Here is a 27,957-nt window from a genome sequence, read left to right on the forward strand (position 1 = left end):
GAGGATGTGAGCAGTGGCATCTGGCGGAGACTGACCTTGCACCATGAAACTACTCCTGAAGTTTAGGGTATTGTTCTCAGATTAGAGTATTTCCGCAGATAAGGGTCTTGCCTCAAATTACGGTATTTTCCAAACCCCTTCCCGTGGTTCAATGGTGCCAGAAGAAAGAAAAATCAGACACAAAGGCTCGTTCCTGGCGTTGCGGCAGAAGCTCAAGCCCAAAGGCGTGTTTGCTGATATCACCCCACAGAAAACCAGACAGAAACCTCCCAGAAACCTCTCTGACAGCCTTAGAAGACCAACTTTTCTCAAAAGCGAGTCAGATACACCCTCTAAGCCACTAGCAAGAAAGATCTCGCAGCTCTTTGACCGTTCCCTGAGCGCTCCCGTGACCGTTCTCGAACGAGAGTCCACATTTGAAACAATTTCCAGCGGAAAAGTACTATCCGAACGGCCTAGCTTTGCCTCAAATACTTCCGTAGACTCAAAGTCTTACCTGGAGGTTTCGCTGGCAGCCGAGCCCCTTGTCATGCCCAGACACCGCTCGCGTACCGTTTCGTTCGGGGCCTCGATCGACCCAGACAGTCTCAAAACACGAAGCCTGTCGATTGTGAGCTTGAATGTGTTATCATCGTTAGGAAACATGCTCCGTTCGTCTAGACCATCGGCGGAGCTCAGCCCCTCCGTTTCCCCCGCGCAGCCCGACGCCGCGCCCATCCGCGCTGCAGACTTTCCGCACGGTGAAGCGTATCTCGCATGTCTCGAGAGCATATATGACGACTTTCCCGGAGTTCACGCCAAATCCAGCCGCCAGATCCTCGCGGTGCTCGCGCACGAAATCACAGAGATTGGCCGGACGACTAAGTCCGCGCTGGAGCGCGAGATGGTAGTGGAGGCATTCCGCAGCTTTCTCATTAAAAACTTTGACTTCTACCAGGTACCCTTGGACATTGCACTCCGACTCTTGTTGGCCAGGTACAACCTACCGGGCGAGACGGGGGAGATTGACTTTTTTGTGACCGAGTTTGCCCGCAACTGGTACCATACAAACAACACCGACGACCCAGATATCCAGCCGGTGTTTGGCTCGCAGGACCAGATCTACATCCTATCATTCGGCATGCTCATCTTGAACACGGACCACCACAACCCCAACGTGAAGCAGCTGAGCCGGATGACCAAGCATGACTTTGTTAGCATCGTGCTAAACTCCTTGCTAAGCGACCCGGTGCCCTGCAACGTCACCAAGGAGATATTGGAATACTTCTATGACAATATCACGTACAAGGAGTTTAGCATGGCTACGCCTGAAGGTACGGGATTGTCCAGGTACGTGAAGAGCGTTTCTCCGCCTGTTCACGGTATACTCCTGCTGCTCGTTTCGCTGATAGACGTCAACTTGAAGGTTGAGTTTGAGGTTGACTACGTCAATCCGTTTCCCCGGGCGGTGCCAATCGATATCAATAACTCCATGATCTTTAACTACGTGTATTACCTCTTAACCACAGAGACTCCACCGGTCCAGTTGCGATTGAGCAAGAACAAGAGCAAGTGGCTCAACCCCCGGTTAGATGATCCCGAAACCACCCAGTACTTTACCAAAGTGATCCGCCTAGGCGTTGTGTACAAGCCAGTAGCACCCAAACTGCTCAGAGCCATCAAGCTCTATGGGATGCTCACCACCACTGGTTTCTATCTTTTCAAGCCCAGCCAGCTTCTTGCAATGTTTGAGATCAATCAGCAGCAGTTGGATGACCTCTGCGTCTACTTCAACGCGGTTGGCGACGCAGAACAGGTGACGACCCTCTGCGACACACAGTTTCCACCAATCCTCTCCGAAAAGACAGGCTACTCAGTTTTTGATTCGGGGTTCACTCCGCACTGCTCGCTCTCTGTGAACGACTTGTTTGCAACCCCAGACAAGGGCAGTTCCCTGGAGTCTAAAAAAATGTTCTTGGTGTGCGGGCGAAGCGCGGAAGAGATGTTATACGTACAAGAAGAAGGGGAAGTGGGGTTGTGGATCGACTCCATCAATGTGATTTCCGCGTTGGACAATGTGATTATCCCTCTCGCAAATGTCAGAGACATCCCTGCAGATTCAGATATAGACACCGGCTCCACCTGCCAGGAAATCACGGGCGGACGAACCATGGGTGTGCACGAAAAGACTGTCCGCTACTGCGAAATGCGCAGCGCTTCCATGAAAATCTTGCACGAGCGGTACCTCGGTATTCTCCAGTTCTTGTCCCACCATGTGTTCCCGTTACAGATGCGCACCAGAGAGATGGTGATGGCGCACGGGCAGATGATCAAGCTGCGGATAGACATGCTGTGGCATGAAATTCACAAGAGTGATATTATGATTGGTATTTTGCAACAGCTTAAGGTGTTACTTGATGAGCCATTCCCTGATGCGTTTGACGATACCTTGGTGGATGACGTGTCATTAGGGGAAGATGTGGCTCTCTGGACGAATGAGCTTTTTCTTGGAGAGGACAGCCCAAAGAGCCGGGTGAACAGTGTAAGGGGCCCAGACAGCCCGATAATTAGGGAGAATCGAAGATCCCAGGAGAAGGAGGCCTGTCTGGTTCAGGAAAGCTTTCAGAGGCTTGCTCCGTGGGACAGCCCAATCGTCTTGGAGAGACAGGACTCTAAGACTCAAGAGCCGCCCACTGGAATCATGTTGGAGCCGTGCCAGAACGTGAGTTCCACGTCGATCGTGACAATTCCGGCGGAGTTCGACAACTTTAGTCTTCACAGCAGTCCAATTAGGAACACCTTACTCTGAGAGATAGGATCATACCCAAATCCTCTCACAATGCATGAAAATTAGCTTAATAAAGGTGATACATTGTTCAAATAGGTGTAATACGGTGTCCAATGGGCTTATCCACAGGTACATAAAGACTTGTGGCGGCGATCTACTGAAGGAATATTAATTGGCCGTTGCATAAAAGGTGATTTCGAAGCTCATTTAAACAGTAATTTGATGGTTTTATGCAGACAGAGTTTTATCAATTAGCGATAAATTGATGGAGCATTAGTAAGTGAGGGATCCACCGTTCCGCCCGATTGGCACACCACTGGCTAGTTTATGTTCAGAGCAGCCTCTTACTCAGTAAGCTTTGCTCTTTTTTATAGTATTGTGCTTTAATTCTTTTTAATTTTAATACAGTCGGCCGTTGCCTACCTTTATATTGTTCTCCACTGTGTAGCACTGTAACAATCTTAGCCTTTAGTGTTTATGCCAAGTTATCTCCTGCAGCTGACGAAAATGAGGTATTGAACGCTATCCCTTATAAATATCCCCACATTAGAACCCGCGCCACCACCATACCTAAACACTATCAAAATGTCTTTATTCCTTTCCAAAGCACCGTACCATGTCATCATTTATTCCTTGATGTAAGTGCCTCTTCATGATTACCTAATTGTGTACTAACCTCCAGCTTCGGGGCCAGCACTTTCCAGTCGTTTCTCGCGGCCCCTGTCGCTCTTAGCGTCTTGGAGCGCCGCCAGTTCGGTGTTTTGCAGAACAAAATCTTCCCGGGGTACTTTATCGCCCAATCCGTTGCCCCGGTTTTGTTGTTCCTCACGGCGCCCTACCAGTTAGGTGCCGTTGCGCTCTCCACCTTGAGCGTGTGCAGCGTCAGTGGCTTGGCCAACTACTTCTACTTCTTGCCGTGGACCGAAGGCGTCAGATACAAGAGATACGCCTTGGAAGATGCTAATAAACACAAGAAGGATAATGGCGAATTCACTGATACGATGAAGGCGTTGAACTCAGAGTTTAGCAAATCCCACGGTTTGAGCTTGGTGTTCAACATGTCTAGTATCTTGAGTTTATTAGGCTATGGGTTTGCCATGACCCGTGGCTTGGTCAGATACGTTCCAAAATAGGTTAGCCGCTTTTCATGTACATAGTTGCCATAAATCTTTCATGTATGCCGCACGTTGAACGAGATAAATGAAGGAAAGTTACCAAAACGACGGGATTAAAAAGCAAAACAATCACATTGGTAAAAGGGGCAAAACCAGAATTATCGGATAGAACGGTAAATCAAATCGATAAATAAAGATCAAAAACAGTAGACGAAAAGTAATCAAAAAGACAAGGTCAACAATATTCCAAAAACACCCAAAGGACGAGGCTTGGTTCAGAAAACCGAAACAAAACGACAAAGAATATCCAAATATAAAAAAAAACATCAGAATGAAAATGATCAATAGCTCAGAGACCACTCGATGGACCCACGATTCCCCACTCTTCACATTCCCTCGGGAAGCATATCCTGCCACTCTCCGCTCTTGATACCACTGCTCATCAAAAAAGTCTTGCGTATGTGTTCCTCCTCATCCTCCACCTTTTCCACAGGGGTGGCAAGGCGTGGCAAATCGTGGCCATTGCTAGCGGTGTCCGGCTGAATTCCGAGGAAATTTTCAAACTGTAGCACGTTGAACAGGGTGGTTTCGGAGTACAAGTGTAATGCAGTCTTAGCTTGTTGAACCTGCACACCTTGTCCCTCGGGAATATACACCTGGTCTGGAGGCCCGTCGGTGTTCGCTCGCCTAGTCACCTTTTGCTTGTTCATTTTGGTCATTAGCTCCTTCGTCCGCGGGGAATCGATATCATTTTCGTACTCAATAGACAGGTTCGAGATATGCCCATACAGCACGTTTCCAGCAGAGTTATTCGTGCAATGAAACTGGGGGTGCGGGACTGGAGCCCCGGAGCGGCTCAACGACGGTGTTTCGTGGAGATGCAGCGCGCTGAAGGACATGGAGTTTTGCATGATGGGCGTAATCCCGGTACTCTTGCCCCTTCTGGAAACGGATGACGAGTTACCTGCCGAGTAGGAGTGCGCAGACATCGCTACAGAGGAAACCGAAGAGGTGGAGGTAGAGGTGTTGTGTCTGGAGTGGTGAGCCTTCTGGGGCGTGATGATGGGTTGGGGAGGCACACCTTTGCCTTTCACCGTCGGGGCAGACAAAGAGCGGGCTAGACCCTTACTTTCGTTCGCCTGGAACGTCCCAGTCATCGCCACAGGCGGCGGGGCGTCAGGCTTACGCAGCCCACTCACAGTATTTGCCCTGGCCAACTTCTTCTTAGAGTCCTTGCCCTTGCGGCCCTTCCCCTTTGGCTGTAGCAAAGACTTGACGTCGGTAAAAATGATCTGGAATTTGCTCATGCCCGATTGCATGGAGGCCGGTCGGGAGCCCAGAGTCGCCGGTTGGGGCGGGTCCACGTGCTTGCTATGGACTGAAGCCCTTCGCAAGGTGTTGGCCAAACTGTCTTCCTTTTTCAACTTGAGATCCGGTCCTGAGAAGGTACCCATGACCGGTGCTCTCGCGTTGGCAGGATAGTTTTGGTACTTGGAAGGATGGGCTGGGGTGGGACTGGTGGGGAGTGTGTAGGTCTTTTTGTCGGTTTTGGCGCTGGCAATAATGATCGTGGAGGGCGAGGACTGCTCAATGGGCCTGGCAGGAGTGGCAAAAGTGGTTTGCCCCGTGGGGAGGGTATTCGTTGTTTTATTGGCCAATGGAGTCCTAACACTCTCGATTTCCGCCTTCAAAACGCGGTTCAAGTTGCTCTTCAGCGGCGTGGAAAAGTCCGGATCACCAAAGGGCGACTTTAACGCTTTATGAATCGCCTTGTTGCTTTGTCTGGGAGGGGTGTCCAACGCGGTGATAGAGCGCTTCTGGTGCGAAGCTGGGGGCATGTTTTCCTTGAACCAGGAGCCGCCCTTGACGGCCGAGTTCAGGCCAGTGTGCACGACCGGCGAGTCGAACATGAAGTCATTGATGTGAAAGGAACGGTCGCGGAACGGTGTGGCGGAGTTCATGAACGGCATGTCGTTTATGTCAAACTCAAAACTCGCGCGGTTGAAGCCGGCAGACGGCGCGCTCGGCGTCAAAGGCAACATCCCGAAGCCGTCATGGGCAAAATTCGAGGGAAAGGTCTGGTACGAGGTGCGCCCTATAATCGGTGTCCATCCCGTGGACAGTTGGGGTGGCTGTGAGGGTTGTTGAGGTGGCTGGAAGTAGGCAATGTTTGGATACAATGGTTGGTCTGCTGGTGGCTGGTCCTGGAAGTTGAGGTCCATGTACTTCGACGGCGAAGACTCCAAGAATTTTTCGCGGGACATGGCAAAAGAGTATTGTTGGGGGGTACTGCTAACTTTTGTTGATATAAATGCCTTGTGGATCAGACTGTGAAGTTAACAATTTGTCGTGGGCTATGGTCCGGTACTGTTGTCGGTTTTGAATCTGTTTAGTAGCGCCAGTTTTTGGCTTTTCCTTTTTCTAAATTTTTAGGTTCGGAATGTAAACAAACGTGCAGGTGAGGGGGTCTGGTAGGCGCGCGTGCTTTTGCTGGCAGTATTGTCCAACTATTGATAGAGGTACGGTGGAGGGCTAGTGGTGAACGCGGTATAGAAAAACGTTTAAAAAGAGGTTTGTTGGTAAACAAAGAAACTTTTGGCTTGCTAATACCATGTTTTGTTGTAGTATTCCTGCAGAGAGCTGTGGCAGCAACACACTGCAGAGATCAGCGGCAGAGGCCAAACAAAAACAAAACAAATACACGACCAGGGTCGCGCGAATGTAAGAGAATTCTTGAGTGCATCTGAGGAGCAGCACGATTTTACCACCGCACGACCAGGCTACAGGCTTCTGTACTGCTGGATCGGGCGCAAAGGAACCCGAGAGCTGCGAGCGACATTCACTATGGACCAGGGGGTGGCCTAACTAAGAATCCGTGCACCAATACTGATCGTCAGAGGATAGTTTGAAGCAAATACGATGCTAACCCAGATTCACCGTGTCGCAAGCAAGCCGTCACTGTATATTCCCGTGTGAGTGGTGTAGGATTTTCGAAAAGCTGGATGGGTGGACTTTGTTTTCTATTGACGCAAGGCGAACATGAAATTCGACTAGAGCTTTAGGATTGGCAGCACTTGCACGTGTTTTTTAGGGCTACGATGCGGTGCGTTAATCTCAGAAAGGAGATAAGGCATATAACTTGGCGTGTACATAGTGTTTTGGGGCACGAGATCAGCGCAATGCTGAATACAAATTGGAGACCTATGGTTTTATGGATTACCGTTCTACGAAGGAATATCTGCCTGTGAGGGTATCCAAGCTTACGCATATCCCTTGTAATTTACCCCTCAGGTAACATGTCTTGTAGCGCACCGATGCGTGTATTCGGTTTTCACCGGCACTGTAAGTTACCTTTGAAGCCTGGACCATTAACACGTATTTGGCTTAATCTCGGGCAATGCCTTAGTATACATACGGAAAAGCCCATTCGGGTCGAGTTGCCAGGTGACGATGCCCGACGGATACATTTCCGTCTGTTCTACGCAGGTGCTGTTAAGGTTTTTGCACTCCGAAGATCCCGTCTATGCCTTGTCCCAGATCTGAAACTAGATAGCTCACGTTGTTATGCATGCTGTGTACCAGGAGGCCTAATCGGGGACCAAATCGGGGACCTTTGACAAAAAAGTGTCAGGACTGTGGTTTCTACAGTCCCAACACAAATACGCAATTGAAAAGCAAGGGATGTGCCACTAATAACCACTGTGTGTTTACAGAACCATGTAGAAACTCTGCGAAAGCTTATCAAATATGCTTTTTACATCCCGGACTCAGCATGGTTAAAGCGAGGGCAGGAACGGCGCAGACGAGAATCATTAGCGACAGGAATAATACTTATGCTCAGAAAATTTTTATTTGTTAGTATTTTGCCTATCACTCAGCTACCGATTGTCACCTGTATCTACATTTTCCCCGCATCCCCTTCCTAAAGAAGCCATATATACTGCGAAACCCGGCGATCCCGATCTGCCGCACTGCCATTCGCTAGAACCAACGGCAAGGAGCTAAATATATGTGGTGGGAAATACGAGTAGAAGGACGTGTGAATGCTACATAATGCAATGAGTAGATGCTAATAAAGGGTGCGTGGATGGATAACTGGTAATAAACTGCCATAATATGTATGTAGGGTCGCCATCTGTACACAAAGGCCCTGCACATTAGCCGGAAAAATATCGAAATTCAAAACAAGCGCGCCTTAACCTGTAACAAAGTGATCTGTGGCTTCCATCGATCAAGGTACCACCACAACCGATCTGCTTACTGGTGATCACTAATGTCTCATCCGGAATCTATTGCCGAGGAACCTGAACACCGCAAGGTCTCTGTCCGCAACGATTCCCTCAACTTGAACATCCAGAGCTATATGGACAAAATAAACATCGGAGACTCCATGCGGAACATGTCACACAGCAGACCCGAAACCAGCCGAACTGACGAAGATACCGAGGGTACAGCTCTCAGTGAGCCAGCCAAGCGGAGTCACCACAGTCTTAGCGGGAGATTCGAAGACATCGCAGAGGAAGAGCCTGGCGACGGTTCGTTCTATATCTCTCATTCGAGCAATATAGCTGCTCAGCCCCAATCTACGTTGCCATTCAGCCTTAACCCACAGGAGCTCCACAGCTTGACGTCACAATTCTCTGAATGGACCTTATCATCCGAAGAGTCCGTGCAAAGGCAAGGTCCCGACAGAGAGCATCGTGGGCTCAGAAGCAGCGATATTGAGAACCATGGCCCCAGCGACCATGAAATTAGAGAAGGAGACGATGACCCTAGTGACACCCATGCTAGTGGAGGGCCGAGTGCCGACAACAGCCCTCTCAGCAAACAAAACACATCCGACAACGCCCTGTTGCATGAAAAAAATCCCAGTTTCGTGCCTGGAACACCTTTCTCGCACCAACTAATGAACCCCAAGCGGGAACCGACCAAGCCGTACGTGGAGAACGAGTATTTTGACAGTCCAAGCAATGTTTTGAGGGATACTCGGAACCTCGAGACCACCCCACTTGTTCATTCTCCAGAGGCAGGGAAGGAGAATGGAACTCCTTCTTGGATGCCCCCCGCCTTGAGGGATGAGTGGATTCCGCAAGAAACGGCACAATTGAGCGGATCAAACGCTGCATCGACGAAGAACCCTGTTGACTCGGCTGGGACAAACTTGGGGACGGTGGTACACGCTTCAGATAAGGTCGAGACGCCAAACTGGAAGAGATTGGCGAATCAATTGGAAGAGCAAAAGCGCAACCAACCGGTCCCGTTATTGAAGCTGATTTTTTTGCCCATAGACTCTTCTAAGAGCGAGAAAGCGTCTCAGCCCCCACCCAGTCACTGTGATCCCCAGAACAGCTATGATACCCAGAGCAACCATGACCCCCAGAACAGCTATGATACCCAAAGTAGCCATGACATCCAAAGCAGTCATGACACCCAAAGCAACCGCAGGGAAACTACCCCTCCTAGTAATGAAGTTGCCGACTCCACCCCCAGACAAGCGTCTCCTCTCAAACTCTTTGGCAACAAGTACAACACATTCACCAAGGACAAATTATCGAACTTGCTCGACAACTTGCGACTGGATCCTTCTGCAATCTCTAAGAACGACCGAGAGGCCCTAGCGCTTGTGCTCGACCAGCACCAAGAGGAGCTAGAGGAGGAAGCAGCTCCTAGTACCGCATCTCATCTGTCTCTCCGCGGTGTGGATTCAACGGAAATGATCTTCCAGAAAGATGCGGCAGATATGTTTGAGAGACTCAAGTTGGGATATATCGCCCCAGAGGTAACCACCGCACACACTATGGGCTCTGGCGGTGAATCGGCAAAATATCCCGAACCCCGACATGGGTTGACAAGCAGGCCCTCCTACGACATTGGAATCGCGTCAGTAAGCCAGACCTACACCCAGAATCACCACCTAGACAGCGTGCGACAGAAGGGGAGCAATTCATCGAGCTTGAGACAGGTTCCAGAACTTGATGAGTATGGAACGTCGCTCACATTTTCCGATATGCAATCGGGTAAGGACGGGGAGCCCAACTCCTCGCGTACGATCAGCTACATGCGAAACGACTTTGTGAATGGCGACGCTGAATTCAATGGGTCGGAGTACACATCCGATGGCGACTTTGAAATAGCGCAGTCCACGGGGTTGGGTTCTTCGATGGTGGAGGAACAACCCTCTTTATCACTGCCGATGCGGTACTCATCGGTCATTCATTCTAAGCCAGCGACTCTAGGAGACTATCCGTATGAGCGCAAGTCCTCTGCTGGGTTCATCATCGAGGAAGAATCAGAAGGCGAAGAGGATGAGTCTGATGCTTATTCTGAGACGGGGAACCTCACGGGCGATGTTTCCCGCATCCAAACCCCGCACATTAAACGGCCATATCTGTTTCCCGATGCTGACCCACCAAGCCAGACCCGTACCCAGCTAAAGGGGTTTATCCCCCAGGATACAGCACTCCCTCAAACCTACAATGATATGGTTTACGACGTGCGAGACAAGAAGTGGTCACGGAAGCGAGGCCAGGCCACTGCAAGTGAAGATGAGCAAATGAGTGGCAGTTTGGATCACTTGAGCACAATTCATAACGGGTACCAGCCGGAGAGTGATGCCGTGAACCCTTCTACTCCAGAGAAGGTCAAGACTCCTAATAAGAGGGGATTGCTTCGGGATGACATTCATGGCAGCATTTTAAAGACAGAACGCCATTTGCGGACGAGAAACTCTAACAGCGAGTTGAACATGTCCAAGATGGAAGTGTCATTTGCCGTGCCGCATGATTCCAGTTTGGATGCGGAATCACTCCTATCTCCTCCGCGAAAAACAGCGCCCAGATCTGGCTCCCTACTTGACTACAGCTCAGCCAAGATCACCAAAGTGGGAAACGTGTCTTCAGCGGCAAACATCACCCAGGTGTCGCAGCTCAATGATGTCACGTTTTCCCAGACCAGAAAGAATCTTGTCCATACGATCACCGAGTGCCTTTCCCACATTCCTAACTTTGAGGCGCTTGACTGGGACACCTTACGGGAGATTGATATGTCGGGCCATGAGTTGGATAGTCTCAAGGATTTGTCCAAGTTTTTGCCCCTGTTGCAACATATTAGTGTCTCTCGCAACGCCATCAAGTTTTTCAAAGGCATCCCTCGTGGCGTGTTGACTATCGTTGCTCGTGAGAATGCGATTGAAAATATCAGTTCCTTCCATGAGTTCCACGACTTACAAGCGTTGGACTTGTCGAGCAACAAACTTTCCAGGTTAAACAACATCCAGCACTTGATTCATTTACGGGAGTTGACGGTAACAGGTAACCGCCTTGACTCCATTGATGGTTTGCAAAACCTATCCAATTTGGCCAGGTTGAATCTTTCCAACAACAACTTATCCGGAACCATCGACTTTACAGGGTATCATTTGCATACGCTACAGGAGGTGAGTTTGGCGGAAAACTCGATCACGGAGATCAGGGGGATCCGTGACTTGCCTGAATTGAGAATTCTTAACCTCGATGAAAACTTGCTAGCCGAGTTCGGCATTGACCTAGAGTCCAGCTGCGCCCAGTTGAAAAAGTTGCTGGTGAAGTTTAACAAGATCCGTGTGTTGAACCTCGAAGTCATTCCTGCAATTAGAGTCCTCCGAATTGACGGGAATAGCATTAGATCTCTCGGAGAGAATTTCCGTACCCTGTCTCACGTCAAACTCCATTACATCGAGGAAATCTCCGCCAAGTGCCAGTCGCCCGCGGTCCTTCAATCATTGCTCTTGTACAAGGATGTCTCCAAGTTGGACTTGTCGGGAAACATCACAAACTACAGCACCGGCCAAACCTCCAGCACCATCGGCCTTTTTGATATGGGGAAGCTCCCAAGAGACTGCTATTTGAATGTCACCACGTTGAACTTGTCAGCTATGAATTTAACCCGGTTGCCTCATATTTTCAGCACCCAATTTCCCAACGTGCGTGAGTTGAACTTGAATTACAACCAGCTAAGCGACCTCTTACCCTTGGCCGGGTGCAAACGTTTGGCGAGGTTGTGCCTTGTCAGCAACGATCTCACGTACTGCGAGCCTTTGGTCAAAGCCCTCTCTGGTTCCCGCAAGACCCTTCGTGTGTTGGATTTGAGACTCAATCCGATCAATGGTGGATATTACCCGTACGTGTTTAACCCCAGAGAAGACGAATCCCGAGTCGATGAGACAATCCAGAACTACAGAGCCCGGTCCGGCGACAAACGTCACAGCCGCACTTCCAAAAGCCCTGGTACTCCGTTGATCACCCTCAACACCGTCGACGACATTGAGAGTTTTTCCATTCTATACGATACCATGATGAAGCCTGACGGAAGGCGTGACTGGAACGAACGTGATCTTGAATACAGCCGGGTGTTGCGGTCCAAGGACTACGCAACTTGGTCCAAAAGACAGGCGTACGAGACGTTGTTCGTTAACCTTTTGAAAGGCATGCAAGATTTTGATGCGATAAGGGTGGACAGGGGTAAGCGCAAAGACTTGGAAGCCCAGTTTCGTAGACGGAGTAGGTGATGGCCCGAAGATTTAAAGTTTGATATAGAAGTTTTGAATAGTGCCTTGTAGGTAATACAAATCCCAAGTCTCGAGGGCAGTGAGTAAAGCCAAATATATGTCGTGGACATTATTCTAGCCAGGGTGATACACGCTTGCCTCCTTATACAAGCCATCACGCCTCGCTTCAATTGGAAGTTAATTAGATCAAATCTATTGATTTAAAATACAAAAAAATAATCCTGCCGGTCCCAGGAATCGAACTTGGGTTTCCTCTGCCACAAAGAGGTGTACTGACCACTATACTAGACCGGCTATTTGTTTATTGAAAACGAAGCAATAAGGGTAGCACTGGGTTGAGGAAAAATGCGGCATTCAGCACCAACGTTAACGTAGAAAGCTCGTCCAAAAGAGGGAGTTTCGGTTCTTATACAGTGAAGAATCGACTAATAATGAACTTTCTCGGAAAAGGCACCGGTTAGGCAAGATGACGTACAAAGTGCTGAGTTAGTTAATAGGACCCTCAGTCTTAACCGTGCCATTGAATTTATATGGAGTCGATCCTAGGCAGTAGGTTGTACCGTTCTTTTTTTTTTAGTGGTCAACCGCCTTTTTGTACTAGTAGCAGGCCCATACCATCGGGTGTAAGGTGCAAGCTAACAGATCTTAGATGAGACAAATTTTTACCAGCCAACTTTCGAATGATTTTTATCCTAATAGAATGCAGGTAGACCCTGGCACAGGTTGATTCCCCAAAGGCTCCATTTTTAGCACTATTTCCTTACTATAACACCTTTTCAGAGTCAGAAATTTCCTAGCTCACCGGTGTTGCTTTTCCCATGGAACACGCTTGGTCGTTGTACCCTAGTCGGCGATGGAACTTGTCGGAAAAAGCAGCGCTACCTCGGAGTTGAAGGTGCATGGCGCATGCCGGCGCATAGTTCTCCCACAAAAAATGACACCGAAAATATCTCGGAGTACGGGCTTCCTTTGCGTGAGGGGCAGATGTTCCCCGAGCGTTATTACGCAGGACAGCACCACCGCACCAGTGACTATACATAAAAGACTATATTATAAACCGGTAGAGGAGAATCGTTAATGGATTCCTTCGGCAGGTTAACATTATTCTTCGTTTCTGGGGCCCTGGGGTTGTCCGGATCGCTGCCGTTCTGATTAGTTTTTCCGGGAGGGGTATCAGGCGGCGCTTGCCGATGCGGAATGCGAGATTGAGGCGGAAATTACCCGCAGACTGATTGTGAAAGAGGGGAGAAAATATAAGTGGAACAGAGGAGTTCGTGTTTGAGAGGCCACAACCAACGAGTCAACTGTTAAGTTGAACCGTTAAAGATTAGCCATCTACAAACAACAAACTTAATATCGCTTTTATAAAACTACCTTATGGGGACTGTACTGTAAGTTTCTACCCTCATGCGTCCGTTGATAGCGAGAGAAGGGTAATTTATAGAAACGTGAGTAGTGGCACGATGGCTATATCCCACAAGTGGGTGTGGTAAATTACGGAAACCCCAGCACGTTGAAGAGTGAAAAGCCTAAACTCTATCATCAGCTGATGCCGTTACCAGCAGGCCCTCTAGTCGTCCAATCACGTTGTACCAAAGACTCCCCCCCCCCCTCCATTCATGGAATCCTGATCACTCTACGACACAAAATTACAGTCTATTGTATCCAATAAGTCGTTGATGCCCAAATTTCCATTGGCCCATTAATTTTTCTCCAATTCGCGATAAGTTAAAGGCTTCGGACTCAAAGGTGGACAGACAAAACCCCTGTAACCATGCGTCGGAACAGCGTCTAGTATCCTGTGTCGACCCCTTTGGGTCAATCGCAGTTGCGGTGCAGGACACCAGTAGACCAAAAGTCCGGCAATGAGGATTCCGGCCTGCGGATTTTTCGTTGCTAAAGTATAAAAGAACATGCATCTCCCTACCTCCATGTTTCATCCGCTTTTTATACGTAACACAAACTTTACATACGTACAATGTCAGACTCTAAATTAGGTTGGTTAGTCCTGTTGGACCTCACTGAGACCCCAGACCACGTCTTAAGACGTTCCTCCATCATCGGTACTATCGGTCCTAAGACCAACGACCCGGAAGTGTTGGTTGCGTTGAGAAAGGCCGGGATGAACATTGTCAGAATGAACTTCTCCCACGGTTCCTATGAGTACCACCAGTCTGTGGTGGACAATGCCAGAAAGTCTGAAGCAATCTACCCGGGCAGACCATTGGCCATTGCCTTGGATACCAAGGGACCAGAAATCAGAACCGGTACCACCGTTGGAGAGAAGGATTTCCCAATTTCCGCTGGCCACGAAATGACCTTCACCACTGATGAGGCCTATGCCAAGCAGTGTACCGACCAGATCATGTATATCGACTACAAGAACATTACCAAGGTGATTTCTACGGGCAGAATCATCTACATCGACGATGGTGTGTTGTCGTTTGAGGTTTTGGAGATTACAGACGCCTCCACCTTGAAAGTGAGATCGGTCAACGCCGGTAGGATCAGCTCCCACAAGGGTGTCAACTTGCCAAACACTGACGTCGACTTGCCAGCGTTGTCTGACAAGGACAAGGCTGACTTGAGATTCGGTGTCAAGAACAACGTCAACATGGTGTTTGCTTCCTTCATCAGATCTGGTGACGACATCAAGGCCATCAGAGAGGTGTTGGGCGAGGACGGCAGAGAGATCCAGATCATTGCCAAGATTGAGAACCAGCAGGGTGTCAACAACTTTGACGAGATCTTGAGAGAGACCGATGGTGTTATGGTGGCCCGTGGTGACTTAGGGATTGAAATCCCAGCGCCACAGGTGTTCATGGTCCAGAAGCAGTTGATTGCCAAGTGTAACTTGGCTGGTAAACCAGTCATCTGTGCTACTCAGATGTTGGAGTCCATGACCTACAACCCTAGACCAACCAGAGCCGAGGTCTCCGATGTCGGTAACGCCATTTTGGACGGTGCTGACTGTGTCATGTTGTCCGGTGAAACCGCCAAGGGTGACTACCCAGTCGAAGCTGTCACCATGATGAGCAACACCGCGTTGATTGCTGAAAGAGCGATTCCGTACGTGCCGTTCTTCAACGAAGTCAAGAGCTTGACCTCCAAGCCAACCGAAACCGTCGAAACCGTTGCCATGTCCGCCGTCTCTGCCGCATTCGAGCAGTCCGCCAAGGCCATTGTCGTCTTGTCCACCTCCGGTACCTCCGCTAGATTGTGCTCTAAGTACAGACCAGATATCCCAATCATCATGATCACCAGAAACAAGAGAGCCGCCAGATTCGCCCATTTGTACAGAGGTGTCTATCCGTTCATCTACGAGGGTGAAAAGTGCGGTGACGACTGGCAGCAGGACGTCGAAAACAGATTGCAAGCCGGTATCCACAGCGCTGTCGAGCACGGGATCTTGAACAAGGGCGACACCATCGTTGCCATCCAGGGGTGGACCTCCGGTCTCGGCCACACCAACACCATGAGAGTCTTGTCCGCTTAAGCTCTATGTATATTTAATCAACCTGTAAACAAAAGCACCTTAGGTGATGGGTTAATGCCTGTTAAAGGGATATATTTATGGCTAATCTCGTAGGCAGGAAAGTTCCTGTGTTAGTATGTCGAGGACTGCCTTACGTCTGAGGTGGATGCATCTATAGACTGGAGATTAGGAAATAGACACCATTTGGTATCGATTGAAGTTTAGATAGCGATTCCATTTATCGTTACTGGAGGTGGAATGAACTAATCGTGAAAAGTTAGTCTGTATGCGTAACTACCGTATTTATCTCCGGCCCTGCCCCAGCATTTCCTCTCTAAAGGTACGGTCCCTCAATTTTATATTATACCTTACTCTTTTTTTTCAACCTTTTATTTGTCCTGACCCGCACAACTTATTTTATAGGAACCACTGCAGGCTACTTTAATGCCAACGCTATTGTTGTTAATGGTACAGGCAGGTCCACTGGTCTATCCCAATTAAGCCCCAATATTCAGAATTTGCATCAATTTCCTAAACATCTACGACTGAAACAAATCCATACCGTTTTCCCAGCCCTTCCCCATCACATGCTCTTGGTCAGCTCAACCTCCACTCATACATCCTGCACAGACGGTGAAAATTTGGAATACCCTATACTATAACTACATACACCCAGCACAACTCACCTGATTTAGGTATAATTTCTACATCTGCAATGGCAAAGAAAGACAAAAAGGGCGGAAAGGATGCCAAAAAAGCGCGTACCGCAGAAAAGAATGCCAAGGCACAAGCCAAATCGGAGGTGAAGAACAAGAAGCTCGGCAAGAAGCATGGGTTGGAGGAGGAGGAGGACGTGGACATTGACGAGCTTTTGAAGCAGTACGCAGACCAACAGGAGTCATTTGAAGCGATCCAGATCACTACATGCAAGCCGCCGTCGAAGCGTCTCAACGCGGCCATGGCCGCCTCGCCAACACACGGAAAGAGGGAGTTGTTTCTCTTCGGCGGTGAGTCCACCAATGGGTCCATGGCGGTGTTCTACAACGACTTATTCCAGTACTCGGTGGATTCCGATACCTGGCGAAAGATCGTTTCCAAGAATTCGCCGTTGCCGCGGTCTGGACACGCGATGGGCGTGCACCCCTCCGGTGTGATTGTGATGTTTGGTGGGGAATTCAGTTCGCCAAAGCAGTCCACCTTCTATCACTACGGTGACACATGGATCTTGGACGCAGCTTCCAAGCAATGGACGAAGATAGAGATCAAGAAGGGTCCGAGCGCGAGATCCGGGCACCGTATGGTGGCCTGGAAGAATTATATCATTCTCCATGGTGGGTTCCGAGACTTGGCGGCGTCCACCACGTACTTGGACGACTTCTGGGTGTTTGATATCACCACCTACAAGTGGCAGCAGGTGGAGTTTCCGCCGAACCACCCAATTCCCGATGCCAGATCCGGACACTCCTTTATTCCGTGCGCGGATGGTGGTGTGCTTTGGGGTGGCTACTGCAAAGTCAAGGCCGGGAAGGGTTTGCAGAAGGGGAAGGTGTTGACCGACTGCTGGTTGTTGAAGATGAAGGCAGACACCAAGCAGATCCGCTGGGAGAGAAGAAAGAAGCAGGGGTTTCAGCCGTCGCCGCGTGTGGGGTGCTCCATGGTGCCGCACAAGGGGCGTGGGGTGATGTTCGGTGGGGTGTACGATTTTGAAGAAACCGAAGAATCCTTAGCGTCCGAGTTTTATAACACGTTGCTCACATACCAGACAGAGACGAACAGATGGTACTCGCTCACATTGAGACCGCAGCGCAAGAAGCAGAAGGCGGCGGTCAAGGAGAAGTCGCGTGATGAAGACTTGGAGGACTTGTTGAACTCTATTTTGTCCAAGGCCAGTTTGAATGATGATGATGACGACGACGATGAGGTTGACGCTGAGATTGCTGCCCAGTTGGCCAAGGCGGAGGAGAGCGAGGACGAGGCCCCAGACAAGAAGGAGTACCCGATGGATGGCAGACTCCCGCACCCACGTTTCAACGCCACCACGTGTGTCGTAGACGACACGTTGTACATCTTTGGCGGTGTCTGGGAATGCGGTGACCAGGAGTTCAACATCGACTCGATGTATGCGATTGATTTGGGCAAGTTGGACGGTGTCAAGGTATTCTGGGAGGACTTGTCCGAGGTAGAGAACGCAGTTGAGGGGTCAGATGAGGATGAGGATGATGACAGCGACGACGACAGCGATGACGAGGAGCCAGAAAGTCAGTTGTTGGTCGCCGAAGAGGAGGAAGAAGAAGAGCCAGAGGATGAAACGGAGCCTGAGATTCCCGATATCAGACCATGGTTGCCGCATCCAAAGGCGTTCGAGTCCTTGCGTGGCTTCTACGTGCGTACCGGGGCCAACTTTTTGGAGTGGGCCATCTTCTCTAACAGGGAAGCTAGAGGCAAGCACTTGAAGAAGGCCGCCTTTGACATGTGTGAAGGTCGTTATTGGGAGAGAAGAGAGCAGGTGCGTATCACTGAGGACGAATTGGAGGAGTTGGGTGGTGTTGGTGAGATTGTCGAGAAGGACCCGGCCAAGGCGGGATCTAAGAGGAGGTAAACAATGTGATTAATAGATTTGATATTCAGGACAAGATGGCTGGCGGTGAAGCTGCAAGAGAATTGTAGGATAGCTTACGATAGGGGCTAAGCATCGAGGAAATTGTAAGGCCCGAGTAAGGTGTTACGTTTACCGCTAACATTAAGCGGCATGTTTTAGTGATTAGGAACAATACTATCAAAGTATTGACCACGAAAGTAGCCTGCTATATCAGTGCATATGGATACTAAACCCTCGAATAAGAATCGTATTAGCTGGGCTCGACAACTACGCTTAGTCCTTAGTTGAAAAATGCAGATTAGAGTGTCACTAGACACATACAAGAAGAAGAAACCCATACACCAGAAAAAATAACAAAAAACTAAGCGAAGTGGATACCAACCTGGTGGAACGCATACAACAACTTCATATAGTCGGTCTGGTCCAACTTGGCAGATCTTTTCTCCGCAAAACCGGTGTCGGTCAACACTCTGTCAATCTTGTCTTTGACAATCTTGGACAATGCGGCATTGTCTTCAGTCATCATGGCGTCTTCCTGGGCGGCCAAATACGCCTTGTAGTTGTTTTCCAAGATTTCCAAGATCTTGGAAGACTTGAAGCCCGCGGCAACGGTTCTGTTCTTACGAACAAACAAGATGCGCAACAAGCCATCCCACTCATTGAAATCAATGTTTGGTCTAGGGTTCTTGATTTCAATCTTGACAACGGAGGATTCAACCTTCGGAGGGGGTCTGAAGTTGTTCTTCCCAACTTTCATGATGTGAGTGACATTGGCCCACATCTGCACGTTGGCGGAGAGACGGCAGTACAACTCGTCACCCGGTCTAGCGACCAATCTCAAGGCAAACTCTCGTTGGAACATGAGAATCGACACTCTTGGGGGTCTAGGCTGGTTGATCAATTTGAACACCAATGGGGAGGAAATCTGGTACGGGGTGTTGGAAATGCAGATGTCAAAATACGGCAATTCTGCCTTCATGAAATCACCCAAAATAATCTCCAACTTCTTTTCCTGTGGGGTTCCTCTGACTCTCTTGGTCAACTCTGCAGCCATTCTGGGATCCATTTCCGACGCAACAACCTTACGTGCCTGCTCCAAAATACGCACCGTCAAGTTACCGGTACCCGGACCAACTTCTAGCACAATATCAGATGGCTTGATGTTAGCCTTGTCAACAATACCCTGTGCGATCAACGGGTTCTTCAAGATATGCTGCCCAAGGTCTGTGTTGAACTTAAACACAGAGGTCAAGTGCTTCTCGGCAGCCACTTGGTTGGTGGAGGGGGTTGTGGAAAAGTTCTTTCTAGCAGCCTTGCCCATTTTGGTATAGCTTGTTATGTAATGGATAGACGGATCTGGTGTGATGATTTGAAACTTTTCACTGATAAACTTTTTTTTCCCTTCCTCATCGCAGGGGCTCGCAACCCTTATGTATGCATATATGGGCTGTAGCTTTTATGCGCAACTGGCAGTCATAGCTGAATCACCTCATACGTATTATGAACCCATACGACAAAACCAATAAGCCACCGGTGCCATTAGAACTTCAGAAGAGAGCCAAGGGCCTTAAGCTCATAATGTTTGGCCTTCCTGTGTTCATCATCTCGTCGTACGTGCTCTTTGAGCGCAAGGTCATGGGCAAGGAGAGAAGGGTGCAGACCGGGGAAATGATGCCTGACGGAACCATCAGAGAGTTTGAGGCGTGGGAAATCAAAGAGAAGGACAGAAATGTCCTCACCAAAATTTTTGGCAGATCGTGAGCCTGTGGTGGCCCAACTGTACATAGCGTTTCAGAACAGAGCGCCGAATACCCCCGGTTTCCTCTATGGTCCGCAAGACAAGACTTGTGTCAAAGATTTCTATGACATAAAAATAGATGATAATTAAGCATGAAAGGTAGGTAATTTTGTACGAATAAATCCAAAATGGGAGAGCCCGTGCGGTGGGTAACAATCAGAGCTAACAACGAACCGTTCTGGTGATTTCGAGCCACTTTCGTGAGGCTTTACCTACAACTGTCTTTTTACCTGAGCTATGTCTCAGCCTGGACTCCGCAACTTACTTTATATCTTGACTATATCTAGTCATAGGAGCACTGCGTGTGTTTGCCAGTTGAAATGGCCCCTTCCAAAGGTAAGGTCGGATCCGGCTCTACTGTTTCGGATAGAAAACGGGTTATATTCAATGTCTACCTATACGATCTATTCACTTTCTTCTAGGCCCCTTTGGCTTGTTGAATTTCAACCTGTTGCTGTTTGCGTCGCTCTTTTGCTCGCTGAGCTCAAACTCGCTCACCTCCAACTCGCTGATGTCACCAACCTCAACCTCCTTATCGACATTCAAGCCAAAGGTTGGTCCCTTCAAAGTGTTAATAAGGCCCAACTTGTTGGATGCGTAAAGCATTCTCAGCTTCACCTTGCTACCAGAGGGACATGAGTATATAAACGCATACCTGTCTTGCGCGTAGTGGTACAACGAGTACTGAGGTTGTTCCGGAAAGTTGATCTCCGAGAGAAGGTCCGAGTGACCAGCGACGGTTGCCACACTGGTGACCTTGACGGTTTCGTTGGAAGTAATCCCTAAGTTGATCAAAGAGCCCACGGCAGAGGTGCCTGCGATCTCCTGCTGCGCCTCTGGGGTGAGCTGAAAGCTAAGCACACCCGAAGAAGAGCCACTGGATACATCAGCCAACTTCTGGGGCTTGTTGCTAATCAAGTAGCTCAATTCATCGTTCTTGATCTTCTGCAAGCTTTGTTCCTGCTCGCTCAAGGGAGTCTCCGACCGCTCGTGCTTGACAATAGTTTTCCAGTTAGCCAAGCTCAATTCGTCGAAATCGGTGATGAAAATGGAGCTGGTCAACTTGATCGATGCAGATAACTCCTTGAGCAAGGTGGACTTGGTCGAAGCGTAGATCATCTTTAATCTAACCGTGGCATAGTCAGGCACGTATGATACGAACGTGTAGCTCTTATCGGCAGCTGAATTGTCATTTTGGAGGATAATGTAGGCGGGCTCGTTTTCGATTCCGCTATGCTGTAACAAAGACTGAAGGGTCTCGAAGTCTTCGTGGGTCAAGTGCGACGCAATACCGGAGATGATCTCAAACGGGGTGATTTGAGTCAATGTATCGTCAATCTTTATGACAAAGCATTTAGCATCTTGCTCGAGGAATTGGTGAAATTTGGCTAAAAGCTGAGGAGAAGCGGTAATACCTGATTGCGCTGACATTTTATGTTGATTATTCAATGGTACTCCACCTTTTGTAGTATCGTATCGGAGATATACAGGGGGATGCTCTGGGTAAATGCACTACCAAATCCCCCTACTATAGTTCATCTGCCTCGAAAACTACTGTTTAACGGAGGTTGCAACGGCACGAAGCATTACATTATCGGTTAATTCGTAAAGTGGTTTGGTTGTGTATTCGTATAGACCATTCTATTAACGGAGACGCCACGTTAGGTTGCTAGCTTATATATCGGCATTGCCCAACACGGGGCCATCCTAGGCAGAGTGCTTAGGCGAATTCAGAGAGTGGCTTGGTCTCACTAGTGGCGGCACCGTTCTTGAAGGTGACAACCTTGGCGTCAGAGAGACCTCTCTTTTCAGCGGCAACTTTCAAGTTTGGCTTCAAAGCGGAGCGGGTGATCTTGGCAGAGATGCTCAAGTACTTGTTGAAACTGGTGGGTTAGTATTTCACTCACAGACAGACCGTATCGGGCAAACGGTACTTACGAGAAACCAGCTTTTTTCCAGGCAGACATTATGGTAGAGTAGTGTTAACGAATAAACTGGGAAACCAAGCTCGGAGTGATAACCGCTGATATCAGCGACTGCCTTTTTTGAACCGCGATTGTTAGCTAGGAAAATCAGACTACACAGGATTCGTCGGGGCTACCGCTCGTGCCTGAAATTACCCGGAGGCGTGCGCCGCAAAAGGGTCCAAACCGGTAGTTAACAACACGTATTTCCCTATTTGGTTCAAGTGACCGAACCGAATTCTGGCCTTGGCTCTATGTATATAAGCAGGTTAAGGGATATATTAAAATATTCCATTGGAGGGTGGGGACCTGGAAGCTCTAATAAAGGGATGATAGGAGCGAGAAGGGTTACGTCTGGCCAGCTATTTTCTAGACAAACTGTTACGCTGGATATGGATTGTCTATATGAGCACCACGAATATTATGACAGTAGAAATACAATAAAGATAAATAGCACAGTATGAGATAAAGCAAGAAACCCCCCGGTTATGTATTTAACCCAACAAAATATACTGCAAAATGTCACTCAAAGTCACCACTCCCTTCAAGAATCCTTGATCGTCCACCACGAACAATCTGTGTACTCTGTTCTTCTTGATGATTTCCAAAATTGTGGACAATTTATCATTCAATGTACACGTGAACACCCCTTCAAAGTCTTCCGGTCTCTTCAATAATGCTTCCCCCACGCTCAAAGACAAATCGTTGTAAATGCCGCCCTTGATCAATGCCAAGACGTCAATACCCTCGTAAACATTGATTAAAGTCCCTTGGGATCCGTCCTGGGTTTCGCTTAAAATTGGAACCGAGGAGACGTTTCGGGACGTTAACAAGTGGATCACATCCATGACAGGGGTGCTCATCGACACCGTCGACAACCCTTCGTAGGTGCCAATATTCAACTCTTTCAAAGGAATGTTTAGTCTCGTGATTTCCTTGCAATTAAGCGACACAAACTTCAAGATTCTGTACTGGGTCAACACGGACACGACAATTTCTCTCTGCGTCTTCAAGTCCTTGTCAACCAAGGGGATTCTTCTGGCCTTTGAGCTAATCATCTTCAAGCATGCATCGTATAAGGACTTGAAAGGATGGATCGAGGCGGTTTCCATAGGAGCAACTCCGATGGCGCGTTCTATGTCCCTCAATCCATCAAGGGTCAAGGACTCAACCAAATCCATTTTGGTGGGGAACTGGAAGTAGTATTGGATGACGTTAATAAAATCAGTGGAGGTCAACAACCCGGCAAACTTGGACTTGGTGGAGTTCCACAACGGCGCCGACACAACGTTATTTTGTAACAAGATGTTCAACGACTTTTTGACCAAAAGCGATGTGTCCAACACGATCAACCTATATGACACAGGCAACACATCGTAAGAGGTTTTGGATTTGATAAACTGGCGCATGCTTTCGAGGGCAGCCTGCTGTTCCTGCTGCACTTCAATGGACGTAGGTTCGGACATGACTACTGTGGTGTGGCGAGGGGGGGGGGGGTTAAAGTGGTCTGACGGGAAATACGGTTGCTCTAGGGACAGCTCAGAAGAAGTACGGAACCTTTTGGGTGATATAGGTTGTAGCAATAATTCTCAGACGAAAATGAACTGGTTGATGTCAGTAAGGCGTGGGCAAAAGCAGTGAGGACCGTGGCTGTAGATAGCGTATACCGTCACTTCCTTCAACCACGTATTGGTAGGCTTCTTGTGTGGTCAAGCCACGACAAAGGCGTGCAGTACCTAGTAATCACGTGATAATACCGGAATCAGCCCTCATGGAAAATCTCTGTTGGCACCACTCGTAAGGCACATCGTGGTGTGCGGGTAACTGCACGGGAAGCCTCCAAAAAATACTATAAAAGGACCTCGATCCCCGCCAGATTGGTGCCCAATCTTTTTCTTCTTTTCGCTCCTTAAATCTCTTTGCCTTCTGGCTTAGATCAAGTGTAGTATCTGTTCTTTTCAGTGTAACAACTGAAATTCCATCAATGATGGTCTTTTAACTTATTTTGTTACTTTTATTTTTGGCCATATCGTAACTACCTTTTCCTTGGGCTTGCTCAAGGGGGTAGTCGCACAGTGTCGTTGCCATTGCACACCCCGGCTTCTGACGCGAATCTTTTTTAGGTCATATACAGTGAGTTCACTGATATGATTCAAAAGAGAGTGGAGGGTAGTGGTTTTGCCAAGCCCGTTTTTGCCATTACTGGGGAGGTGTTTTGCCTTCCAAGAGAAGTCACGTGCGGTACTTTAGTGACTGATGCAATCTTGGTTGACATACCCAGCACCATGGTCCTAAGCTCAGTACAGCGCTCTGTGTCGATCATGAACTTAATCTTTCCAGGTATCCCATGTGTTATTAAGCTCACTGGTGTGAAAAATATATGTAAGCGTTGGTTAGAGTTTACCCCTAAATGAGGCAACGTGCATATGGATCCGAGACATCAGGATAGAAAGGCACTAGTAAAGTATACCTTTACTATCAGGATCGAATAGAGGGCAATAAAGCAGACTTTTGTCAATCCACGTGTAGTTAGCTCTTCCCTCGCCCTGACTTGTACTTTACGTTTTGAGATGTCAGAACCCCCCTAGTTTGCTCAAGTTTCTACACTTCCACGGCCAAAAATAGCGCTTCTCAGGTCTGGGCAACTTTTATTCATACGAGTTGCACAAATACTATCCCTCTCGGAACACCTTCCTGTCTTTAGTAGACGTTCTATAATTAGTATCCATCCGGCGCACACCACACGCTTCTTTACCTATACATGGCCAGCGGCTTGACGCGGCCATATGGTGTTTCATTTTCATTTCGCAGGTTCAAAGAGACAGAGACGCGGGAAGAAGGCGGTCTCGGCAAACCACCATATAAAAACACTTGTCTTGCTGTAGTGGCCCCATTTGGAGCTTCTGCGGAAGAAGGTCTAGAGACCTGTTTGAACGAATAGTCAGCTGGGGGGAGTGGAGGACTAAGTGTTTTACCGCTGCTCAGTTTGACTGCAGAAGCTATAGGAACCGGAATAAAACTAAGGGCAGAGCGGGGCCTTTGGGGAAGCTTACTTCCTGTTTGTGGGCCTACCGAGGATCTCTGGCGTCGCAAATGGTTGTGGTTCCCGTCATCGCGCACCCTGTTGGAGAAGGCAAAATCGTACTCATCGGAGGAAGTTGCTGACAAGGGAGGAGATTGAGCAACCAAGCTCGGTTGGTGTATCATCGACGATAATCTCGGAATACGACTGATCCGGTTATTCGGTGATGCTCTGACAAGCGATCTCCGCTGGTTTAGGCTGCCGGAGGATGACTGTAATGGTTGTAGAGATGGCAGCAGTATTGTCAGCGGCTGGACTGGGTGGTAGGTGCCGGCACTGGCCATGAAGGGCGGAAACAAGCCTTCGGAGATCGGGTTAAGCGCCGGGGCGCGTTGCGCATTGTCACGAAAGAACAAACCGTTGGGTGATATCCGAATCTTGGACAATTTTTGGGCCAATACCTCGATTGAGGTGTCTGTCTCGTCATCGTTGAATGAGCCGTCTTGGGAATTTGAGCTTCTTCCGTACTTGACCACACTATTAGATCTGCTATTAGACATGCTATTAGACATGCTATTATCCATCTCTATCGGCGAGGTAATGTTCAGTCCCCCTTGGCCGTGGATGTTTTCGGACGAGAAGTTTACCCATATAGGCGATGCCTTGGAGTCCCTAGCTTCGGTAGGGGTGAGCACGCTCTGCTCAGGGAAAAACTTGGACATTGTTTTCGGAGACGAGTCTTCGATGAGCACAGGCTGGATCATCATCCAACTGCGTCTGTTCTTGTTCTTGATATTGATCTGAGTCGGTGACGCCTCCCCTTCTGTTTGGCCAACACGGCAGGCCATATCGAAAGACTGGAATGTACCCGGGTCAGAAACACTCCGCATATCAGGCGAGAATTCGCCGTTTGGAAGCATAGGGGATTCAGCATTCTTGGAGCCCACACGGAACATGCGCAACCCTGCCGCATTTGTATTGCTATGTTTGCGACTGGCTTCAGGGCTCTCATCTGCTGGCTGGGCATTCACTAGCTCCGCAAATTCGCGGACGGCACAGTTCCAAGACGGCAAGAGAGTGTGGTATTCCTTCTGTAAGGAGTGAACCATTTTCTGGATGGTTGGGTCGTCTACAGCGGCGATTATCTCCCCAAACACCGTGAAGGCCTGTTGGGTGATTTCCACCTTCTGCTGCATCTCACAAAGCACGTCACGGGACACACCACCGGTCAGAGCCAAAGTCTGGTTGTTTATCGTCACCTGGCCCGCTTCGCGGTCCAACTCCCGCATCATGTACCGGTATAGCTCTAGCCAGCGTTCATTGATTGTGGTCATTTCCAACATGCGTAGGTCACTGTTCAACAAGTTCCAGTTATCGAGAAACTTCGCCAATTTGTGATTAATGGCGTTCAACAGGTCGAGGTAGTGGGGCTTACTGATATCCGCAAATTCCTCAATTTTCTGCGGCAAGACGTGTACCGCGGCGTTTAAGGGGACGATTCGCTCTGGAAGGGCAAGGTACTCCTGGTAAGTTGCCTCTTCAGCTGCACTGAAGGTTGGTAGCTTGATTTTGGAGGCGAGTTTTGCGTCTGATTCGGTATGGGCTTTGTCTGTTATCGCTAGCTGAAGCTTCAGCACCACAGTGGCCAAGTCTGGGAACTGCAACCGGTCATTGAAGCGCGATTCGTGAACCCGGAAGTACAACTTGAAGCACTCTTGGATTTCGCTGTTCAATGAATCGAGCCCCGCGTAGTAGATGTCATGGAAGGCCACCGCTACAGGCAAGTCCTTCTTGAAGTTGAAAAACAAATGGTTTCGTATATCCAACGAGACCTCGCTGATGAGCTCAAACTGGTCGAGGATTTCGTTGTAGAATGTTTCGGGAATGGTTTCTTCCGTGGATTCGACAGATGCTTGGTTGTTGACTCGCAACTCAAGTAAGACTAGCAACTGGCTCACAATCTGGTCTACGGACTCGATATTCCGCAACACCTCGGCCACCTCGTCTTTTCCGTCGTACAACCAGTTGAGGTACCGCGTGTTCTCTGCTAGTCCTGCGGCCTTGCAGTACTCCACGGTCTCAAGACAGATATCGCGCACCTCATCCAAATAGTGGATAATGTCTTCCACCGTGTTGATGATCTGGAAGAGATCGTACTTCGGCTGCGCCTGGGGTGGGGCATTGGGGGTTTTGTAGGACTGTTCCAAGTGCTTTAGGTTGATAAGCTCCTGGTAAAAGGAGAACCGGGGACACGATTGGAGGATCTCAGAAAGCTTGAGCTCGACGAGCAGAGATTCGACATTGGGGAGGATCTCATGGGTTTGTGGTCCCGCTTGCGGATTCATCGAGTGGATGAATCGTAGATTTAGTTATCAATTGGGTCTCGTGTTTTTATAGAACATGTATGATCTGGAGTAGGTGCCAGGTCCCAAGGCCGATGCGCGGCGGGTGATATTCCAGAGCGTCTGAACGGCGAGGAATGAAGGATGGGCTGAAAAGGGATCGAGCCAAGTGGATCAATGAGGGGAATTCAGTCTAGATCAATGAGGGGAATTCAGTCTGGATCAACGGGTGGATTGATCAACGAATAGAGATCGAACCAATGTTCTGTTGAGCCTTGACGAAGATTAACAAAGAAAAAGGGTATGATGTGTGGATCGGCACAAATAATT

The 27,957-nt window shown here is 48.8% G+C and overlaps 12 protein-coding genes and 1 non-coding gene across 13 annotated transcripts; 6 read left to right on the forward strand and 7 right to left on the reverse strand.

The window, feature by feature from the left end:
• The first annotated feature begins 69 nt into the window (after window positions 1-69).
• Window positions 70-3,140, forward strand: BABINDRAFT_163585 (Sec7 domain-containing protein). The gene has a single exon (XM_019129992.1). The coding sequence runs from the start codon at window positions 152-154 to the stop codon at window positions 2,786-2,788; it is 2,637 nt and encodes an 878-aa protein (XP_018982653.1). The 5' UTR covers window positions 70-151; the 3' UTR covers window positions 2,789-3,140.
• A 212-nt stretch (window positions 3,141-3,352) lies between these two features.
• Window positions 3,353-3,900, forward strand: BABINDRAFT_169201 (uncharacterized protein; the record flags this gene model as incomplete). Its single annotated transcript, XM_019130636.1, has 2 exons — window positions 3,353-3,405; window positions 3,450-3,900. 2 exons carry the CDS (start codon window positions 3,353-3,355, stop codon window positions 3,898-3,900), a joined length of 504 nt encoding a protein of 167 aa, XP_018982654.1.
• Window positions 3,901-4,268: 368 nt separating this feature from the next.
• Window positions 4,269-6,146, reverse strand: BABINDRAFT_10229 (uncharacterized protein; the record flags this gene model as incomplete). The annotated part of the gene is made up of 1 exon (XM_019126708.1): window positions 4,269-6,146. One exon carries the CDS (start codon window positions 6,144-6,146, stop codon window positions 4,269-4,271), a length of 1,878 nt encoding a protein of 625 aa, XP_018982655.1.
• Window positions 6,147-8,103: 1,957 nt separating this feature from the next.
• On the forward strand, window positions 8,104-12,502 carry BABINDRAFT_163587 (uncharacterized protein). The gene has a single exon (XM_019129993.1). It carries the CDS (start codon window positions 8,156-8,158, stop codon window positions 12,425-12,427), a length of 4,272 nt encoding a protein of 1,423 aa, XP_018982656.1. The 5' UTR covers window positions 8,104-8,155; the 3' UTR covers window positions 12,428-12,502.
• Window positions 12,503-12,649: 147 nt separating this feature from the next.
• BABINDRAFT_t354 lies at window positions 12,650-12,721 on the reverse strand. The gene has a single exon. It is a non-coding gene; the product is annotated as a tRNA-His (tRNA).
• Window positions 12,722-14,384: 1,663 nt separating this feature from the next.
• CDC19 (pyruvate kinase) lies at window positions 14,385-16,093 on the forward strand. The gene has a single exon (XM_019129994.1). The coding sequence runs from the start codon at window positions 14,406-14,408 to the stop codon at window positions 15,921-15,923; it is 1,518 nt and encodes a 505-aa protein (XP_018982657.1). The 5' UTR covers window positions 14,385-14,405; the 3' UTR covers window positions 15,924-16,093.
• A 415-nt stretch (window positions 16,094-16,508) lies between these two features.
• Window positions 16,509-18,548, forward strand: BABINDRAFT_163589 (uncharacterized protein). Its single transcript, XM_019129995.1, has one exon. The coding sequence runs from the start codon at window positions 16,618-16,620 to the stop codon at window positions 18,499-18,501; it is 1,884 nt and encodes a 627-aa protein (XP_018982658.1). The 5' UTR covers window positions 16,509-16,617; the 3' UTR covers window positions 18,502-18,548.
• A 157-nt stretch (window positions 18,549-18,705) lies between these two features.
• On the reverse strand, window positions 18,706-19,864 carry DIM1 (putative dimethyladenosine transferase). The gene has a single exon (XM_019129996.1). The coding sequence runs from the start codon at window positions 19,820-19,822 to the stop codon at window positions 18,863-18,865; it is 960 nt and encodes a 319-aa protein (XP_018982659.1). The 5' UTR covers window positions 19,823-19,864; the 3' UTR covers window positions 18,706-18,862.
• Window positions 19,865-20,001: 137 nt separating this feature from the next.
• BABINDRAFT_10234 (uncharacterized protein) lies at window positions 20,002-20,389 on the forward strand (the record flags this gene model as incomplete). The annotated part of the gene is made up of 2 exons (XM_019126709.1): window positions 20,002-20,232; window positions 20,297-20,389. 2 exons carry the CDS (start codon window positions 20,002-20,004, stop codon window positions 20,387-20,389), a joined length of 324 nt encoding a protein of 107 aa, XP_018982660.1.
• Window positions 20,390-20,707: 318 nt separating this feature from the next.
• On the reverse strand, window positions 20,708-21,730 carry BABINDRAFT_169207 (uncharacterized protein; the record flags this gene model as incomplete). Its single annotated transcript, XM_019130637.1, has 1 exon — window positions 20,708-21,730. One exon carries the CDS (start codon window positions 21,728-21,730, stop codon window positions 20,708-20,710), a length of 1,023 nt encoding a protein of 340 aa, XP_018982661.1.
• Window positions 21,731-22,019: 289 nt separating this feature from the next.
• BABINDRAFT_41860 (uncharacterized protein) lies at window positions 22,020-22,184 on the reverse strand (the record flags this gene model as incomplete). The annotated part of the gene is made up of 1 exon (XM_019132048.1): window positions 22,020-22,184. A coding segment is annotated over one exon (165 nt), but the record flags the coding sequence as incomplete, so codon positions are not given.
• A 573-nt stretch (window positions 22,185-22,757) lies between these two features.
• Window positions 22,758-23,729, reverse strand: SNF4 (AMP-activated serine/threonine-protein kinase regulatory subunit; the record flags this gene model as incomplete). The annotated part of the gene is made up of 1 exon (XM_019132040.1): window positions 22,758-23,729. The coding sequence occupies one exon, from the start codon at window positions 23,727-23,729 to the stop codon at window positions 22,758-22,760; it is 972 nt and encodes a 323-aa protein (XP_018982663.1).
• Window positions 23,730-24,845: 1,116 nt separating this feature from the next.
• Window positions 24,846-27,824, reverse strand: KAR9 (Kar9p). Its single transcript, XM_019126665.1, has one exon. It carries the CDS (start codon window positions 27,628-27,630, stop codon window positions 25,015-25,017), a length of 2,616 nt encoding a protein of 871 aa, XP_018982664.1. The 5' UTR covers window positions 27,631-27,824; the 3' UTR covers window positions 24,846-25,014.
• Window positions 27,825-27,957: the final 133 nt, after the last annotated feature.

This window comes from Babjeviella inositovora, assembly GCF_001661335.1.
Source record: "Babjeviella inositovora NRRL Y-12698 unplaced genomic scaffold BABINscaffold_16, whole genome shotgun sequence".
NCBI classification, from domain to species: domain Eukaryota; kingdom Fungi; phylum Ascomycota; class Pichiomycetes; order Serinales; genus Babjeviella; species Babjeviella inositovora.

Coding starts and splice junctions, on each gene's coding strand:
- BABINDRAFT_163589 (XM_019129995.1), top strand. CDS start 16,618: ATGGCAAAGAAAGACAAAAAGGGCGGAAAGGATGCCAAAAAAGCGCGT.
- KAR9 (XM_019126665.1), bottom strand. CDS start 27,630: ATGAATCCGCAAGCGGGACCACAAACCCATGAGATCCTCCCCAATGTC.
- BABINDRAFT_163587 (XM_019129993.1), top strand. CDS start 8,156: ATGTCTCATCCGGAATCTATTGCCGAGGAACCTGAACACCGCAAGGTC.
- BABINDRAFT_163585 (XM_019129992.1), top strand. CDS start 152: ATGGTGCCAGAAGAAAGAAAAATCAGACACAAAGGCTCGTTCCTGGCG.
- CDC19 (XM_019129994.1), top strand. CDS start 14,406: ATGTCAGACTCTAAATTAGGTTGGTTAGTCCTGTTGGACCTCACTGAG.
- DIM1 (XM_019129996.1), bottom strand. CDS start 19,822: ATGGGCAAGGCTGCTAGAAAGAACTTTTCCACAACCCCCTCCACCAAC.